Source organism: Mus musculus, chromosome 8 (assembly GCF_000001635.26).
Source record: "Mus musculus strain C57BL/6J chromosome 8, GRCm38.p6 C57BL/6J".
In the NCBI taxonomy this organism is placed as follows: Eukaryota; Metazoa; Chordata; class Mammalia; order Rodentia; family Muridae; genus Mus; species Mus musculus.
Genome location: NC_000074.6, coordinates 109,927,575 through 109,947,908, shown reverse-complemented (window position 1 = coordinate 109,947,908; position 20,334 = coordinate 109,927,575). Strand labels below are relative to the sequence as shown.

The following is a 20,334-nucleotide window of genomic DNA, read 5'->3' as shown; positions in this document are numbered from 1 at the left end:
CCAATCAGTCTGCTGGACCACTCCAATGAAAGCTTAGGGGGCGGAGGTGGGGCGGGGCGGGATCATTCTTTGAAAATAGGGCTCTGCCTTGTGGTAAGGCTATAGTGTTAATTAAGTAGGAGACCAGCCAGAGAAGACACATCAGAGAGTAGCATGTGCCGTGCTACAGTAGAACTCCTCCCTCAAACTGTAAATAACTGTAGTGGGAACCGCATAAAGGCAATGGGGAGGGGCTGGAGAGATGGCTCAGCTGTTAGGGGCACTGGCTACTCTTGCAGAAGACCCAGGTTCCCTTCCCAGCACCCACTGTGTCTCACAATGGTCCGCAAGTCGTCTGGGAAAGGAGGGATCCAACGCCCTCTGCTGGACTTCAAGGGCACTGCATGAATGCCGTGTACCTATATGCATATAATTTTACACTTTTTTTTCTTTTTCTTTCTTCCTTTTTTTTTTTTTTTTTTTTTTGCGGGGGGGGGGGCAACAGCACACTACTAGGCAGTTGTGGGGCTGGGTTCAAATGAGTAACTCCCAGTGGCCAGAGGAAAATATTTTCCACTAGCTGTGCCATGTACATTTGTGGGGAGGAAGGTTATGCCATTGGAATTAACTTTTGATTTTTCTCTTTTAAAATACAAGTCCTTGATGGCCAGAGGGATGGCTCAGCAGGCGAAGGTGCCTGCTGCCAAGCCAGATAAATGGCCTGAGTCTGACCCCTGGGGCCCACATGGTGGAGAAAGAATGGACTCCCTCAGGCTGTTCTCCAAGCTTACACCCTGACATCTGCACTCACACCCCATGTAGAAATCGGAAAACAGGGGCTGGAGAGAGATGGCTAGCTGGTCGAGAGCCATTTACTGCTCTTGCAGAGGACTCTAGGTTCAGTTCCCAGCCCCTAACATGGCAGCTCACAACCATCTGTAACTCCGGCTCCAAGGATCCAACCTGCCTGAGGGCACAGGCACACAGGTCATGCACACGCAGGCAGGCAGGCAGGCAGGCGAACATCCAAACATAAAATAAAAACGAAGGAATTCTTAAGAAATGAGGCAAAGCTCAGGGAGAATTAATCAGGGAAATCTCTATTGTCACCCTTGGCCTGGTAGTGATTAGTGTCCCGCACTAAGGCTTGATAAGTGACAAAGAAACTTTGACAATCGCCAAAATCACATGTGTGCCCTTCAACAAAAGACTGGCACCCCCAGGGCACTGTTTTCATGATTTCTCTGTGTTCCTATTGTTATCTCTGCCCACCTTGGATCTTTCACTGGATAAGGTAGACTGACTATGTGACCCCAGCCCTGTGTCCGGTTGGCTCCTGGGTGGCAGCTCCTCTTCTGATTAGAACCCATCAGGGAGTAAACTAACCACACTGCCACAAGTCCAGAGTTCAGTACTAGAAACCCTCTAGCAAACCCGATGGGATTCACTATTTGTCGGGTTACGCTGACTTGTCATTCGTGTGCTACAAATGAGGAGGCAAGGTCCAAGAAGGGCAAGGGCTGATGTTCCTTACCAGCGACTCACTGCAGAACATTATTGTTCAGTGGTATAGAAGTTCTTCCTATCTACCACTTTGGCACAAATGACCGAAGCTGTGACTTCTGTTCAATGTTAAACTGCTTTAAACAGGTTAACTTTCCCACAGTCACAAAACCTGTAAGCAGCGGAGATAAGACTTGGACACAGAATAGAGGGATGGCTTAGCAGTTATGAGGATGCTTTTCCCAGCATCCAATCAGGTGGCCCACAACCTCCTATAACTAAACCTCCAGGGGACCTGCTATCTTCCTCTGGAGTCCACAAGCACATGTGCACACACACACACACACACACACCCATAATTAAAAAGAAAAATAGATCTTAAACACACACACACCACCACCACCACCACCACGGCCCTCTGAGTCATAATAGAGGTGTGTTACAAGTAACAGACAAGTCCTTGTGGCCTTCAGGACGCCGTGGAATATCACTGGCACTGGAAAACAAACTTGAGACCACTTGTGCCACCTCAGCCCATATATCACATGGGACAGAGGTATCAAGAAGCGGGGGTACAGTGCTTGCCTGGCAGGCACACCGAAAGAGCTGAGTGTGCTGCCAAGAAACCAAGTGTTTAAAATGTTGATTCCGGATGAAGAGGAAGCCTGAAAGATGACTTCAACACGGCCTTTACTTGGGCTGAGAGGTAGCTGATCTTGTTTGAAATCCACAGACTAGAAGACACTTGGTGAGAGCAGAGAGAGCAGTAAGCTGGAGGCTTAACTGGACGCTAATTCTCTTGGAAAGCAACACTCACCAAGTCTAAAGTCCTAATGCTCCACTTTAACCTCATGGAAAGAACGCTGCCCAGGGTTGCTTAGCTACCTGACTCCTGCGGTGCCAACAGCTGTGATATACTTAAGGAACTTAACGGCTCATAAACCGGTTTCCTCAGCTAATAGCCCTCATTTGACAACTATGCTGCCTATAGTGACTTTTTTTGTGTCTTACTCGCCCCAAGCCATGGCTGGCTTCAGACTTCTGAGCCTCCTGCCTCCACCTCCTAAGTGCATTTCTTCAACCATAAACTTTAGTGAGTCATCTCTGTTGCCATTCCAGCAGAAAACGGTGCTATGGATTGGGTGTGGTCTGTGTTCTCTACTGTCACAGAAGCCTTGGCCGTGAGATGCCTGGTGCTCTTAGAAACATGACTCATTGGTTACTAGGGTTGACCAGGTCTATCTGGCTGAGCGGCGACCCCTTCCTTCTCCACTCTTCCCTGCGTCACTCCAGAAACAAGCATCTCCCTCTTCACTAACTGCCTGGGTCAGATACTCTGTTATAAGGGCACAAAGCTGACTAGCAGAAAAAATATATACGCTATTTTCATACCGGGGGTGGGGCGGGGGGGGGGAGAATCATTCATTTTGGAGGTCTCCCACGCTCTGGGCCCACACCCACGAAGGATGGGCAGCAGTAACTGGACCTAACAGGAAGTTATAAAGCAAAATGAGGTTGAGAGGGGTAAGCTGGAGGGCAAAAGTGGGGAGCAGCCATGATCATATTTCCTTGTATATCTGTATGAGGTGCTTAACAATAAAGCAAGCATTTTTTTCACTGTCTTCATGGTGTCAGAAAATAGGTCTTCCATGTTCTTTTCCCCCAAAGTAGAAAAGTCCTAAACATATTTTTAGTAAATAACCTAGTTATGCATATAATTACACTTCCTCATAAAATATTCATAAAGCACAGGCATGGAAAAGATATCCCATTTTATTTTATTTATTGTTTATTATTATTTTTTACAAACAATAGATTTGCTGCAACATGCTCTGGCTCATATTATTGAATTAAAAAATTTAACACATTTCAAAAATATCAAAAATACACTATAATGAGTCTTAGGACTACAATACGACAATGATTGCACAAAAACCATAAGATATGAGCCCACTGTTTGGATGACATCCACTGGCAACAGTGAGAAAACCCGATAGATAGCATCTGGGAGAGGTGCGAGAGAGAGAGTTAGACACAGGGAGCGAATGCTGACTGGCTGATCACCAATGACGGAACACAGCAGATGTGACGCAGCCGCTTCTCTCAGTCTGGGGAGTACTTGCCCAACCTCGGGGCCAAGTTACTACCTGGAGAGAAAGATTAGCCTGCCATGGGGAGTCGAAAAGGCTCCACCCAAAGGGAAGTGAAGAGCGGCACGGGACAGTTCTACAGTGATGCTGCACACATCACCGGATGGCTTGGAGACGGGTTCTTTAGCAATTGGTACATTATCAGTAACAGCCAAGTGCTCCCTTATGGAGGTCTCTTTGTTAATAATTACTGAATAGATAGAGAAGGTGAGCCTGTGGTTTCCAAGTACCTGCTTTTGCTGAAGGTCTACACAGAAAGAAGAGCACTGTTTGATACTCACAAGTTCAGCCCAACCTAACTGCCTGGAAACAGCACTCGTGAAACGCACTGTGATAGCACCCAGAGATTACACGCAGCTTGGGCGGCTCTTCTGTCCACCAGGGATTGAGTTCACTGATTATTGCACGTGTATACTCCACAGTAGTATAGTCAAGCCTCGCTTGTGTCGGGAGTGGCCAGGGATGACTCCATGGTGGCACCACACTTTATTTCCTATCAACATTGTCATTTCCAGTTATCTGTCACTGGGTAAAAACCTTGACTGGGGCCACAGACACTCTCTGCCAGTGAGCTTCCTGAACCACACCCAACAGCCGAGTGCTCTTTCTTCAGAAATCCTGTTTGTTTGGTTTTGAGGCTGGGACTCATGTATACCAGACTGGATTTGAACTCTCTGTAGCCAAGGCTAACCCTCATCCCTGATTCTCCTGCTTTAACCTCCCATGTGCGTGCAGATTTGCAGGTGTGAGCCACTGTGCCACCACACCTGGCCTCAGAGATTTGTTTAAATTAACTGAACGGGAGATGTGGGCAGAGACCAAGAATCATATAGAGGGAGGGCAGGCTCTGTGTAAGAAGGAACCTGTCCTCTGGCCACCTGGAGAATGTACCCTCTGGGTACGGGAAAGGAATCACACTCACCTGACAGCCTACTCAGATAAAAACATCAGCAAATCACCTCACTGTTACAAGAGGCGTGTATTACGTTTTGGGAAATGGACTATGGCCTTTTAACCCTCTGTTTTTTAATACAGAGTATAATAGGACATGAAAGAAAGACAATTACAAAACCAGAACCATCCATTTTGGTTTGGCCTACACTGAGGTTTCTCAACACAACCTAAGGAACCCTGAACCCCCACAAAGGACCCTGCACCCCAGAGTTCTGCTAACCAGAAGGGAAGTACGTTCATGTTTGTCAAGATCCGTTTAGAACTGAGTTTTGAGGCGACTTTAGTGAATGGGGAGGTAAACAAACAGAGGATAAGAAAACAGATCACATATAATAAAAAGACAATTGTTCTAAGACTACCGAAGTGCTGCTTTTCCACATAACTGGTTTCTCATAATCACCACCTCTCGTTCTTCAGCTCAAAGGCTCTGCTGAGCAGGAGGCTCTCTGCAGCATCCTCACCTTGTGTTTTTCCTTCACTCTCATTTTCTTTCTTTTTTTTTTCTTCAAGTTTCCCATATAAAAATAAGGTGGGAACACAAGGTGGTGCCATGGTCTCTCCTCCCTGCAGTACACCTACAATCTGTATAAGCCGCTGGGTCCCCATCTCAAATCAAGCACCTGAGTTCTAATGTTTCCCAGTAACTGACAGTAACTGACAGAAGGAAGCTGAGTGTTGCCGACTTGGGGGCTCACGTTCAGATTCTTGAGAACTGAATTATTAGGCAGCTGCTGCAGTGATAGAGCATCCTCCACCCCACCCCACCCCCAGTGTAACCACTAACCCTGTGCACATGAGCACAGGGCCTCTGAGGACAGAATTATCTGTCTGCTTTTCAGTATTGCTTTAAACAAAAACTTCCTCCTCAAAAACAAAGGAAAAATAGACACTTTCAATCTTATATTTAACAATTTGTTTCTATAAAGGAAAATTTTTAAAAATGCCCCAATCTATTTTTTTAGTTGTGCAATATTCTAAAAATTCAAAGCACATTTTTCAACTGAGTAAAATCAAGCAATGCCAAAATTTACATCAATAAATAGGAATGAGTTTCCTTAGTAACCTACGGAAAGAGCAACAGAAATACACAAGAAGTGGTCACTTGCTAGAGTTAAGAGGAATGTGAAAAAAAAATTACAGGTTTTCTGTAAGTTTAGCAATCGCTCAGTTGAATAGTCTTTCTTCCTCTGTGTTGAGGCCAGCACTTTGAACCATGTCACCATGTCAGGGGACTCAGCAATATTCAGAAGGGCACAGTGCCAAACAACACACTCACTACAACATTCTAGAAAACATCCTGAGAGAGGGAGGGAGGGAAGGAGGAAGGGAGGGAAGGAGGGAAGAGAAGGAGGGAAGAGAAGAGAAGAGAAAGAAGAGTAAGAAGAGAGAGAGAGAGAGAGAGAGAGAGAGGGGAGCAAGTCTAACTTGTGAGATCTGGCTGCCCATATATGTTCCTAGCTGGTCTCCTGTTGTACTCACTTGCTATAATTCAAGGAGTCAGCCCACCTGTCAAGAGGCTGGCTAGCTGCCAAGTCTACCACATTAAGGAAAAGAGGCAAACCCACAAGTCCCTGCCTTGGGATCCTAGTTCCTAGCAGGGGTCAGCTTATCCAAGGCTGAGTCTCTTTGACTTGACTTAGTTCTCACTCCTCCCCCATCTTATAAATCCCCACCCACCCACCCCAAGTTTCTCAGGAGCTTTCCCAGTCTGACATCCAGCACATCAACTTCCAGGACCCTCCCAAGCACCCTCAAAGAGGCTCCAATGCTCAATGACTTCTACCTAGGGACAAAGGAGCTGGGCTGCCTCTAAGAAGATTGGCTCCGAGTGCAGATTCAAAAATAAAAGGTTCACAGTCAATGAAAAGTGCTCTCGTTACACAACATTACATACATAAGTCACCTGCTTGATTGGTTCTGTATCTCCAGTAGACATTTGATAGGCTGTATTCTCCTAGAGAATAAAAAGCCATGTGACTAGTCACATCACATCCCACTAGTTAGTCTGAGAGATAAGGTGATTTCTCTTGTCACAGAGATCCATCAGCAGCAATTAGTAAAGGGAATCAACCTTCAGTTACTTCCTCCACAGAAATAGTCCCTTTCCTGCCCAGGCAGGCAATTTCTCAAATGATCCTAGGAGAGAAAGGGTTAATGGCAGGTGGCAGGACTGACACAGAACATCTGCTGTCTCCCAGCAACGCTGGGAGTCCAACCAAGGTCCAATGTGAAGCTTAACACTGATGGCGGTCCGAGCCCATCAAGAGCCAGACCCTGCTAGTGCTCAACTTTTTGGCTCCAAATTCTACTCCATATTATCTATGGTTTGAAACACTGAGGCAAATATCTCCTGAAGGTCCCTTCCCCAATACCACACAGCCCTCCCTCAGGCTGCGTCCACACGAGAGGTACAATCACAGTGCTGTATCAAACTCCTCCAGGGGCTCTGTCCGCTCCTCTCCCCGGGGCTCGGGCTCAGGCCTGCCCTCCTGGTGCTGCTTCATCTGCTCCTTCACTTCCTCTTCCAGGTCTCGAGGGACGACAAACTGATCCTCTGGTTCCAGCTGAGTGGGGGCAGCAAAGTAGCCAGTTTTCCTTTTGGGTGCTTCTGTGGCCACCTCAATGAGGTTCAGGCTGTCCTCTAGGGGCACAATGGAGCCATTGGAGAGTTTCTTTCCATACAGACAAGAAGTGGAGGGAGACTTCTGCAGCTCCATCTTGTCTCTGTTCGCTGGCAGAAGTATACCACTGTTGACACTGTTCTGTCTTCGGATCCCAAACCCCGCCCCTCTAGCACGCTCCTCTGAACAGGCGTTGGAAGAGTTCTTCGGGAGCGGAGGGGAGCTCTCTGGCTCTCTGCCTCGGCAGCAATGGATGTCTACCTCTACTTCAACCCTGCTGCCGTTGGTTATGACTCCTTCAACAGGCTGGTCATCGTCACTGTCCAGGCCATTGTCAGACTGATTGCTGGAAAAAGTAGCACAAGAAGGCTGGCGCTGGAACACCCCTGCGGAGGACGCTGGGTGCAGACTGCAGCGCCTCTCTGGCCTGGGCAGCAAGCTCGCCTCCAGGCCCACAGTGTTGTGCTCATCCGAGGCCGTGGAGCCCACTTCACTGCTCACCTCTGAGGTGGACATCTCACTGCTGAACTCGGAGGCAATCCCACTACTGGAGGAGGGAGTGGTTGGCTTGGGAGTATCCTTGAGGGCTGCAGTTGAAGCAAATCCCACAGGGCCTGGAAGGGTGAGCCCATTCATTTCACAGGTACAGCCTTCTTCACCAATATTCAAATAAACCACCATTGCCCCCACGTTGTCCTGACAACCGTAGCTCTGGGCTAATGTGCACAGCTTCTTAGCAGCAGCTAGTGGGTCTTGCACGTGACGTACTGCATTGACAGCTTCTAGATATGACAAGTGTTCCCACAGTGCTTTGTTTCCCAAAATCAGCAATTCATCTTGAATGGTAAGTGGAGTGGAAGCTATGTGGGGCTTGGGGAGGATCCATGGGTAGAGGTATGTGCACCCCAGCAGCCGGGTGCAGCAGGTTACTCCGTTCACCTTGTTGTCCTAGAGGGGAGAAAAAAGCAACAGTGATAGGCAACTGGGGCTTTTTCTAAATCACAGTGTTTAGGGCGAGAACTGGCCCTCGCATGGGTTTTTCTAACCTCAAATCCCACTCAATAAACACACCTCCTCCAACAAGGCCACACCTAGTACTCCTCAACTAGTGCCACTCTCTCATGAATAAGCATGGGGCTCAAACCACCACAGGCATGTATCATAAAATCAAATTTAGCTGGGTAGAGGTGCCGCATGCCTTTAATCCCAGCACTTGGGAGGCAGAGGCAGGCGGATCTCTGAGTTCGAGGCCAGCCTGGTCTACAGAGTGAGTTCCAGGACAGCCAGGCTACACACACAGACCCTGTCTCAAGCAAAAGCAAACAAACAAAACCCATCAAGCCTCTGAGCTGGGGAGCTAAGAGCACTTGCTATGCAAGGCTGACTACTTGAGTTGGGTTCTCAGAACCTATGGTGGAAGAAAAAGAGACTCCCAAAAGCTGTCCTCTTACATGGCCATATGGAGCTGTACACCCATATTCACACACACACACACACACACACACACACACACACACACACACACACACACACACACAGAACAGTAACTGATTTAAGAAGAGGTCATGAATTTGAGGGGAAGAAAACAGGAAGGGTTAGGGGACAAAGGAATGGAAATAATGTATAATACTCGTGTATAAAATTCTCAAAAAATAAATTGAAAATTAACTTTAGAAACTGAGAAAAAATTTAATTACAAAAGCAAAACAAAGAAAGACTCAAGAGTTTGTGCTTTCTGGAAACTAATTCAAATTAGACCACAGATCCAAATGTTTTATAGCTTCTACAGAGCTATAAAACTTCTAGAAGATAAAGTAGACAAAAACAAGTAATCTTGGGTTTGTTAGTGTAGTTTCATGTTTAACACTAGGAAACAAAAAGCAGACAGAATTGTAGTCATTAAAACTACTCAGGACAGCCAGGTAGTGGTGGTACATGCCAGTAATCCCAGCACTTAGGAGGCAGAGGCAGGCAGAGTTCAAGGCTAGCCTGATTTACAGAGTGATTTCCAGGATAGTCAGAACTACAAAGTAAGACCCTGTCTTGAAACAAAACAAAACAAAACAAAACAAAACAAAACAACACAACACACACCTCAGGTCTGCAAGTTCAACCTCAACAAGAGAGGTGCGTGCTGTGAGGCCAGGAGCCCTGAGCTGGATCCCTAGACCCCACACAAACGAGAAAGGAGAGAACTGACCTCAGGAGTAGCCCTCTGCCCTCCAAACACAGGCTGTGGCTGTCCCTCCTAATTCACAACATACATACACATGTAATAATAAATAAAGGAGACAAATTAAAATCCCTTTTTGCTAAGGCAGTGGTTCCCAACCTTCCTAATGCTACAACCCTTTAACACCATTCCTCATGTTGTGGTGACCCCAACTATAAAATTATTTTTGTTGCTACTTCATAACTGTAATTTTGCTACTATTATGAATCATAATGCACATATTTGTGTTTTCCAAAGATCTTGGGTGAACCCTCTGAAAGGGTCACAACCAATAAAGGCACTGTTTTGAGAATGGAAAGATAAACTATAGACTGAAATATTTGTTGAGCACATATCTAATAAAAGACTTCTTTCTAAAATACATAAAGAAATCTCTTAATACTCAACCATAAACAAATACCAATCCACTTTAAAATGGCATAAGACATGAATTGTTTGCAGTAAACAATGTTCATATATAACTATTAATTGCAGAAGCAAAAGGTTATGCTAATTTCTTTTTTTAAGATTTATTTATTTGTTTTATGTAAGTACACTGTCACTTAAGACACACTTAAGGGCATCAGATTCTACTACAGATGGTTGTGAGCCACCATGTGGTTGCTGGGATTTGAACTCAGGATCTCTGGAAGAGCAGTCAGTGCTCTTAACCAATGAGCCATCTCTCCAGCCCCAGCTAAAAATTTCGAAAAGAGAAGAAAAACTATAAATAGCTGCTTAACACAACATATAAATAGCTGTTATAAAGACACAACACAAGTGCAGTAAACGGTGCAGTGAATGTAGGAACAAGACGGAGACTCTGCACCTCAGCAGGTTTGCTGAGAATAACAAAGCCAGATGAGTTGGTGACTCGCTAAGGCAACCGCAACCTTCATTACCCACAAGCCATTATCTATACCTTCTCAGTTTTGCTTTCTGCTAGTTACTAACTGCTCAGCAGATTTTGTTTCATTATGAGACATGGTCTCACTGTGTAGCCCAGCCTTAACCTTGGAGATCCACCTGTCTCTCCCTTCCAAGTGCTGGGATTCACAGCATTCACCACATCAGCCTATATATTTCTTTTAATGCTGATCCTGAAGCCATATGAACTAAACCTTTATCAGGAGATGGACACAATTTACAAGTCATGAGAGGAAGAAAACAGACCCTCTCTACTTCTATTCAAACAGCTTTCAGTAGATCTGGGGAGGGGATGTGACTGCCAGAGAGCAAGAGGTACCTCTGTTATGATGGCTTTCTGGTCTTTCACCCTCTGAGCCTCCTCTGGGTCATGCTCCAAGCTGAAGACTTTAGAAAGAGGTACTGGCTTCCCACCTCGGCACAGGACAGCTTGGCACATGCCAACATTGGCTACAGTCAAGCTAAAGCTACTTGTTGGGTCGGCAGTGTCAGGTCGAATATAGCACAGGAGAGCCGAAGAACCCAGCTTCTGGCCAGCCATTCCTAATTTCCTGTGTAGAAAGAAAAGAAAATGAAGACATGGCAAAGTTTTATGGTGAACTACTCACCCTTATCCAACCATGGCAGATACTTGGTGGTGGGAAGAGGAGGAGGAGGAGGAAGAGGAGGAGGAGGAGGAGGAGGAGGAGGAGGAGGAGGAGGAGTCGTCGTCGTCTAGCCTACCACTTTCAGCTACAAAGACTTTAAAGGGGGTCCCAAGGCAAACAGGGGCATCTTGCTCCACTGTCTCTGTGCCTGTCCAGAGACATCCTATTCTAGAGCTTTCAGACTTCAGCGCACCGTGCACACAGTGCACACAGAGGGCCTGATCACACATCACAGTCAGAGCAGAATGTGGGCCTGGCTCCAACCATAGAGCTTCTGAGCTTGGGTGAGAAGCTGGCCCTGCATGTCTAACAAGTTTTTAGTAAGCATGCTGAGAATGCTGGGAACAAAGAGAGAGAGAGAGACAGACAGACAGACACACACCATGTGTTCAGCAACCTGGAGGCAATGGAACACACAGTAGATACCACCAGAAGAATCTCATTCCAAATTTCCCTTTCATGTTTGTTAACTGTAAAATCTCAGCAAGTTCTTTCTGTAAGAAATCAAACTGATAAAATTTCTACCTATTTGGCTGTTTTGAAAGGTAAGGATGAAAATTGTATGGTATAGTTCTTGGTCCTTGGTAAATACAATCTTCAGAGTTCCCTCTTTCAAACTGTTAATCTGCCAAGTCTCTAGCTTAATTCTACTGAAAAAAACGAACTCTTTTCCCAACACCCTGCTTTTGAACATGTGAAATTAAAACCAGATCCAGCTATAAGTTGTTCCAGTCTTGACTGTTCACGTTTATGATCTCAGCACTCTGCATCCTTTAGGCTGCCGACCCGAGGTGCACTCTCTGCTACTTAGAGATTTTCAGGAGTTGGGATTCAAGGGTTTTGCTTGAAAATGGCTGAAACTTTAATGAGGAAGAGGAGGTGGATAAATCCCAGTACTAATTCTTCTAACACACAAATCTTACAAGTGTTGTGCTGGCCTTCTGTAGGCCGTGAGCTAACTGGATAATCTCAGGAAAGCAGGCAGCCTTCTTCCCCTAAATGCTCACACAGTCGGGCACAGAACCTTTAGCCTTATGGTGCTAGTCTTCCCAGAGTAGGCAAGAGTAGGCAGATAACTCCCCCACTTCCTCAAAGAGGAATGGCCATCACACTCTGCTAATGCCAAGAGAATGTGGTCCAGGAAGGAGTAACAGCTCTCTGTCCTGAATCTATAAGCAAAGACTTTCAATTTCTGGGATCTACTTTCTAGAAGCAAAGTGGAACTAGGGAATTATTCAACCCACCTGCTTACCTGTGAGATACCAAGAAGGTATTGGTCATGAAAACTGTGTCATTTGTTGAGTGCTGTACTTCTTCCAAAAGCACATCTGCCATTGTACACTGCAGCAGACGAGGGAGTTCTTCATTCCGGTCCCCATCAAACATGCCGTAGACAGCTCCCACACCCTCTGCAAAGTTATCCATAGCCAGGGCAGACACACAGAGTCTGGAACAAAGATGAGAAACATAATCACAAGAGAAGGTTACTGGCAAAGATTATTCTTCAGGAAGTTTTTTTTTTTTTTAAAAGTATTAACTGAAGATGGACAGTCATCATGGTAAGTCTATGTCCAAAAGAAGGCAACTCCTAAACAAGATAGTCAGGCAGCAGCTAACAGAGACAGAGCAAGGTGAGTCAGCATATTCACAGGCAGTACACAGTAATTTTGCAATGCTACCAAAAGCTGGAAAGATGCATTTTTTTTCTGTTCATGGTGGTTAAGAACTGATGTTGTCAATGTCTTTCAGTAAGAGACCATTAGAGCACACCTGCTGATAAACTTGGGTTTATTCTCCTTGCTCCAAGGAAAACTGCTCGCCACAGAACAGTGTATAGAGAAAATCTTAGTATAGACTTGGGCTTTGGCTGGACCATTCAGAGGAAGTCTACAGGAGCAGAGGATCATTCAGATTGGGGGCAGTTGAAAATCAGCGCGATATATGACTGGGCCTTGCTATAAATTACACTCATAGGAAAGGGGCATTCCATAAGGAAACATTGGAGGTATTTAGTACTTTGTGGGCTACATGTCTATTTTATCCTTTCTCTATCATGGCTTTAGAAGGACTTTATCTCATGCTGAAGCTCTGAGCCTTATGATGGAGGGCAGCAGAGCCGGTCTAGGAGGCCATTGCAGGCCTTTCTCGCAGGCTCCAGGCCAACAGACTCACTTATTCCTCTGCCCTGCCATCTCGGCCAGGCCATGGCTCCAGAAGGTTGATGTAACTGCAGAGTCTGTGGCTGGCAAAGGCTTCTGATCAATCTTCAGGGCTGTGATGTGGCTGTGAGAGGGAGCAAGGCAAGGTTAAATCACAGTCGCTTCTGTCGGTCATCACAGCTATCATAATCATAACGCGTTTTACAAAGTCATCTCTGACAGACGAAGACACATTTCCAGGAAGAATGAATCCAAGTGGGACGACGAGCCTGTGGCTCTGATGTAGGAGAACAGAAAGTATAAGAGAGACACAAGCTAAGTAAGTGTAGGCTCAACTGAGACATCACAACGATCTCTAAGCTGTATTAAGTGCCTACTTTTTAAGCAATATAAAAGACCTTGAAACAATACATAGGCATTGTCACTTAGAGGTTAAAATGTGACCTCTGCCACCAGATATGTATCTATGCTTGCCATATAAAATGAGACCTTTTTTTTTTTTTTTTTGGTTTTTCGAGACAGGATTTCTCTGTGTAGCCCTGGCTGTCCTGGAACTCACTCTGTAGACCAGGCTGGTCTCAAACTCAGAAATCCTCCTGCCTCTGCCTCCTGAGTGCTGGGATCAAAGGCGTGCGCCACCACTCCTGGCTCACGTTTTTTTCCTTACCTAAACATGTCCAAAGTCTTATGTTCCAGGACCAGATTTGTATTTCCTGTCAGATCAAGGTCTTGTAAAGTAGCAGGCAGAGCTTCTGGAATTAGGATTTCTGTCAAGTCATTGCAACTCAGGTCTACAAACTGAAAAGAAATAGAGAAATCAAAAAAAGAATACATTATATTACAACCTCTATTCCCAAACATTCAATCTTCCCTTATAGCCTCAACTGGGAACTTATTTCTTTCCAGGAATGAATTAAGTATAGCCAGATTTTAAATTGAGCATACGACAAGAGAACAAGACCCACTCTTTATCTCTGAAGAAAAGGGGGATTCAGCCATATTCATGGGCAGTACATATTAGCTTTGCAAAGCTATAAAGATGTCTGGTCATGTTGTTTAAGCAGTAGTTTTGTCAATATTCTTCAGCCAAACACTTCTAGGGCACACCTATGGTTAAAGTTGGTTGATTCTCGTCACAGCAATAGAGAATGCTCACCTTTGGGGTGTATAGGGAAGAAGGTGTGGGAAGAAACCTAATATAGGATTGGGGTTTTGACTTGGCCATTTGAGGGAGGGTCTAAGAAAGTAGAGGACTGTACCCTATTTGGGGCTATCAGAAAGCAGCACAGCTACACAGTTCTGTCCCTCAATGAATCTTCCTGGTAGGGAGGAAAATGCACTCAGGAGAAAGTCTTGAGGGGAAGCAATCTCATTCACACTCCTTGCTTCCCTCCTTTAAGAGAGGCACCTGACTCTCACCCTTGCCGCTCGGCAGTGGATGGCAGGCTGCCTCACCTAAGTACCTGAATCTGAGGCAGCTGCAGGATCTCTGGGAAGATGCTGATGTTGTTGGCATGGGCGACAAGGGTGTGCAGCCTTTTGCAGTTGGCTATGGTTGTGGGGATAGCTGTAAGTTTGTTCCCACTTAGATTCAGCTCTTCCAGCTGCTCCAGTTTATTTAGCTTGCTGAAAAAAGAGAAATCACAACATCATGGTGCATCAGAAGAGAGCAGCTGCACTATTTTATAGCAGCCACAGACTAAAGACAACTTGATTTACTGCAGAGAACCTCATGTGTAGGGAATAATCAGATATCAGCCATGCTCAGTTCACCATCGCAACCAAACCTGCTACCTGTCAGCATGACAGACAGCCTCTCAGCACTCAGGGTTTCGAGGCTGGCACTGCCCTGTGTTCCTTACAGAAGTGAGATAAGTATCTTGCCTGACTTACAGGAAGTCCCTGATAAAGTACTGGCCAGGCCGGGCAGTGGTGGCACATGCCTTTAATCCCAGCACTCGGGAAGCAGAGACAGGAGGATTTCTGAGTTCGAGGCCAGCCTGGTCTACAGAGTGAGTAGAAAGCAGCACGCCTTCCTTGCTGCAGCCCTGACAAGGCTGCAGAATCCTATGTAAGCAAACAGCAGTGGGCCTTGACTGTGTGCTATAAACTGAAGACACTGAACCAAGTCTCGCTGCAGTTTTACACGTCTATAGGTACCAACTGGCAGCACCCCCATCACTAACCACCAAGTTCTTGTACACACAGCACCCTGCTCGGCACAAGGCAACTATTTACACCACTCTGATTATAAAGCTTTTTACATGTTAACCAAAATATCCTAAGCCTAATGTCTCCATTAACAAACATCTCTAATTTCTTTGGAAACAATAAATGTATAAAGTTTAGAAAATAAATCACCAATAGTACTAGCAATCTGAAAGAATTACTATTACACTAAACTTCCTACCAGATTTCTCAAAATGGTTTTTAGACTCTGACTCTCTCTCTCTCTCTCTCTCTCTCTCTCTCTCTCTCTCTCACACACACACACACACACACACACACACACATATTTGTGTTTGCCTGCATGGCCAATGGAGGCCAGAGAGGCCAGATGTTTACAGCTCTGAGAGGCATGCATAGGCTAGAAACTGATCCCAGGTCCTCTGCTTTCAACTGGTAAGCTATCTTCAGTTCCTTACATTACGACTTTGTATGAATTTTCCACCATACTTTTCTTTTCTTTTCTTTTTCTTTTTTCTTTTTTGTTTTTCGAGACAGGGTTTCTCTGTATAGCCCTGGCTGTCCTGGAACTCACTCTGTAGACCAGGCTGGCCTCGAACTCAGAAATCTGCCTGCCTCTGCCTCCTGAGTGCTGGGATTAAAGGCGTGCGCCACCACCACCACCACCACGCCTGGCTCCACCATACTTTTCTAATACATCACAGTCTCAACTGCTAGGAAATTCCTACTTTGCGAGTGCACCTCATCACAAGATACACACCTGTATTACACAGAAAAAAAACCTCACACATTTGATAAGCAAGCTTAGAAGATTATTCTTTTGTACTGTGTGATAATACATGTACACTTAAAGGAACTAGAAATAAAGACAAATAGAAACATTATTTGTGTGTGTGCATGTGTACAACTTTATGTGCACATTCAGGTGTGTGTGCACAAATAGAAGCCAGGAGTCAATGCTGGGTATTGTCTTGTTTTGAGACAGGGGCCCCACTAAACCTGAAGCTCACTGACTTGCCTGAACTAACTGGCCTGCAAGCCCCAGAGAGCCTCCTGTTTCTACTTCTTCTGCGCTGGGATCACAGCTACACACTGCCCTTTATGTGGGTTCCAGTGATCTGAACTTAGTATGCACAGCAAGCACTTTGCCACAACTCCCCCAAAACCTTTTAACCTAACTACGATAAATAATCACATCCTGAGGACTATTTGATGAAATGTCAGAGACTTGGGAACAATGACAAATGCGTAATGGAGCATCATGCGTGTCTACTTGGACCCCGTGGTGACACGCACCACCACTACCCCACTTTTTAAATATATTTTTTTAGTATGCATTGGTGTTTACCTGCATGTATGTCTGTGTGAGGGTAACAGGTCCCCTGGAAGTAGAGTTGCAGACAGTTGTGAGCTGCCATGTGGGCACTGGGAATTGAGCCCGAGTCCTCCAGACAAGCAGCCAGTACTTTAACCACTGAGCCCTATTCTCTTTTACTCTCTTCCCAACCTAGGTTCACTACCCATATCCTAAATCAGCTGCTTAGTGACTGCATATACAACTGTGCCTAGATTCTAAAGTCAGGCTGATAAGTCCATGGATAAAGGAAGACATTTGATGCCAAGCCTGACTACCTGACTTTGATCCGTAGGACCCACCTGGTAGAAAGAACAAGCCAATTCCTACAAGATGGTCAGCAGACCTACAATAAGAAACTGTAGAATGATATGCCCTAAATGGGACATACATATCATATGCCTGTCACCAAGACCTGGGGAATCTTTGCAGAAGAGAGGGCAGAGATAGGAGCCAGATAGAGTGGGAACATCAAGGAAACAATGTCTTCTAGACAAAACATATGATCTCACAGCAACTACCATGCTACACATAAGACTTGCACAGGCTCAAGCTAGATAAAACCCCCAGTATGGAAAGAGCAAGGTGGACAGGAAATTCTGCCACTAGTTGAAGAACTATTGGCATTTGGTAGCCACTGGGAGAGTCAATTTGCTTTAAAAATGTGACCCATGTTAGGACAAAAACACTCACCAGACAGGTCTCCCTCCCTAAGACTATTTGGGCATTACAAACTAGAGTTGATAGGGATTAAAAAAGAAATCACAAAATTGGGTGAGAGAAGACTGGGAGTGGAGAGAGTAGGTATGAATGTACGAATAGGTTCAAGATACATTGTATTAAAGAATAGAAATACCATTAAAGCCAGCATAGTACCCCAGGCCTTTACTCTGGGCACTTTGGAAATAGAGGCAGGCAGATCTGTGGTCTACATATTGAGTTCCAGAATATCCAGGGCTACATATTTATATATACACATTATTTTTTGAAGACAATAGGAAGAGAAAATGAATGATAACAAATGTAATGACACATATTTGTGAAGATGCTATAACAAAACCCATACGCTAACCTAAAAAACTTAACAAAGAAAAATATATTTTTTAATTTACTTATTGATTTATTAAACTTATGTATTTTATGTGCATTGGTGTTTTGTCTGCACAGGTATCTGTGTGAAGGTATCAAAACCCTTGACCTAGAGTTACAGACAGTGGGGAGCTGTCATGTGGATTCTGGGAACTTAATCCAGGTCTTCCGGGAGAGGAGTCAGTGCTCTTAACTGCTGAGCCATCTTTCCAGCCCCAGAAATGTTATATTTTTTTTAATGATAGAATTTTGGTAATGGGTTTAGGGAGCAGGGTCTTGTGTATTCCAGGTTGATTTCGAACTTGATATGTGGTTGAAAATGGCCTTTATTTCTGACGCTCCTGCTTCTATCTCTCAAATGCTGGGGTTATAGGTGTGTGCTACCATACCTGGTTATGCGGGGCTGCGGATGGAGCGTGGGGTTTGTGTAGACTAGGCAAGAACTCTAGCAACTGAGTTACATTACCAGGCCCAATTCTTTTTTTAAGTTAAATTTATTTTGAAATATATTAATTCTTCCATGGTCACTGTTTCCATTTTGACTTCTTGCAGTTACAGATTGTTAACTATTATTCCTCGCTCCTCCAGGCCTAACACCTAGCTGGCAACCTTTTTTTAAAATTTCCATTTACTTATATGTCTCTGTGGGTGTATGCCACACCCTGCAGGTGTCCTCAGAGGCCAGAAGAGAGAATCTCTCTCCTCAGAGCTGACTCAGCCATGAGTGCTGGGAACTGGACTCGGGCCTTCTGGAAGAGCAGCAAGCACTCTTGACTAAGTCATCTTTGCAGCTCCTAAACTGGGCTCTTTAATGTCTTGGACTTGTTACGCTGCATGGAAACTGCCTAGACCAGAGGTTCTTAATCTATGATTTACAACACTTTTGGCAAACGTCTCATCTCCAAAAATATTTACATTAGGATTCATAACAGTAGCAAAATTAAAGTTATGAATGAAGTAGCAATGAAAACACTTTTATGGCGGGGGTCCCCACGACATGAGGAACTGTATTAAAGGGTTGCAGCGTTAGAAAAGTGAGAGCCGCTCCAAGATGCTTATCTATTCCAATCTGATTGTAGGTTCAAGGACAGAGGCACATAACACAGTATGTGACACATATCTCGAATTTTATACAAGTACACATAAAGAATAAACTATCAGACAACATATAATACAGTGCTAACAAGAAAAAACTTAAGAGATTTAAATTTTATTTCATAACCTTGTACTTTTCTGGGTAGAATATTCTCAGATTATTATTTAAATAATTAAAACAAAATCAAACACATTTTAACTGTAATTTGTCTAGCTATTCCCCACCTAACCAGGGACAAACTAAGCAAGACATTCCTGTGGAGGTGATGAAGTCACAGCACCAGCAAGTCCGATGTGTCATAGTTAGATAGCTGAGACGTCACACAGAGTCTGGGTTTTACTCTGAAAGGACCAGCCTTTGTGCTCACTCACTCACCTTGCAGGGAAGGTCTGGAGCTGGTTGTTTGCAAGGTGCAGAACTCGCAGGTGTGGGTGCCCGACCAAAACTGGTATGCACTGATCTGTCAGAAGGTTGCTGGTCAGGTACAGCAGCTGCAGCACACTCAGACTCTCCTCTCCAGCACACGCAGAAGGCAAGGACTCCAGACTATTTGCAGATGCATTCAAGTACCTGAGACTGACAGAACATCGCTCCCTTTGAGTTTGTGACCTTCTTAAGTAGACACCTTCATGCCCATGCAACAGGGAACGAGGCTGCCAAGCTCCCAAAGTCAAGAATAAGTTCCCCCAGGAAGTCTTCTCTACCTATGTAACTCAAAGCCAGATGACAAGAAGGAACACAGGCATGGCTATTTTTCTAGCATTCTGTAATGGCTGCATGCAAAACCACCTGTTCCCATTGCCAAGGCCACCGTAGAACACCACCATAACATACATCTGAGCTATAAAGGTAACCTTCGCAACATTCTGTTTCTCTGTAACAAATCATAATGTATTTAACGAGTCCCATAATACTGATGGTGTATCTAGAGTATTTACACTTTCGTACATATATCACTATAGACACTCAATGAAAATCTTGTATTATTATCCAATTATTTTCCTAGTGTACAGTTCTAAAAACAGAATTTATGGGATCAAGGGAATACATGGTTTTTAATGGCTTTTAAGAATATACTGCCTGTTTAACTTAAGGCCCAGAAAAGCTATATCAAATAGCAATTGTGTTGTTTCTTGGCATTTTGGCTAAGATTAAGTCCAAATTGCACTTATACAAGAAGAATGCAACCACATTTTTATCTACAGTATCGTATGTCAATTTAATCTTTGTCAATCTAACAAACCATGGTATAATTTTAATAATGGACCAAGTACAATGTTTATAAACATAGAATATCCTCAATGAAAGGAAGCATCACATTAAACTTGTGTTTCATGTGTGTGTGTGTGTGTGTGTGTGTAGACAAGAAGATGATCCTGAGTGTCATCTTCAAAAATGCCACCCTTAGGATGGTGACATGACCTAGCAGGTAAAGGCTCTTTCTATCAACACTGAT

The 20,334-nt window shown here is 44.6% G+C and overlaps 1 protein-coding gene across 3 annotated transcripts in view; it reads right to left on the bottom strand.

Moving 5' to 3' along the window:
- Positions 1–3,237: 3,237 nt before the first annotated feature.
- Phlpp2 (PH domain and leucine rich repeat protein phosphatase 2) overlaps positions 3,238–20,334 on the bottom strand; it is a 76,155-nt gene continuing 59,058 nt past the window's right edge. Inside the window, exons 13-19 of one of the 3 annotated variants that reach the window (NM_001122594.2) lie at positions 19,254–19,454; positions 14,616–14,778; positions 13,820–13,950; positions 13,166–13,276; positions 12,246–12,440; positions 10,666–10,897; positions 3,238–8,155 (exon numbers count right to left, since the gene is read on the bottom strand). In NM_001122594.2, the coding sequence (NP_001116066.2) occupies positions 7,001–8,155; positions 10,666–10,897; positions 12,246–12,440; positions 13,166–13,276; positions 13,820–13,950; positions 14,616–14,778; positions 19,254–19,454 (2,188 nt within the window). In that variant the 3' untranslated portion in view covers positions 3,238–7,000. Of the gene's footprint in view, positions 8,156–10,665; positions 10,898–12,237; positions 12,441–13,165; positions 13,277–13,819; positions 13,951–14,615; positions 14,779–19,253; positions 19,455–20,334 lie in introns of those variants that run through there. The other 2 variants (XM_030243551.1, XM_006531010.4) reach the window with 2 other exon arrangements.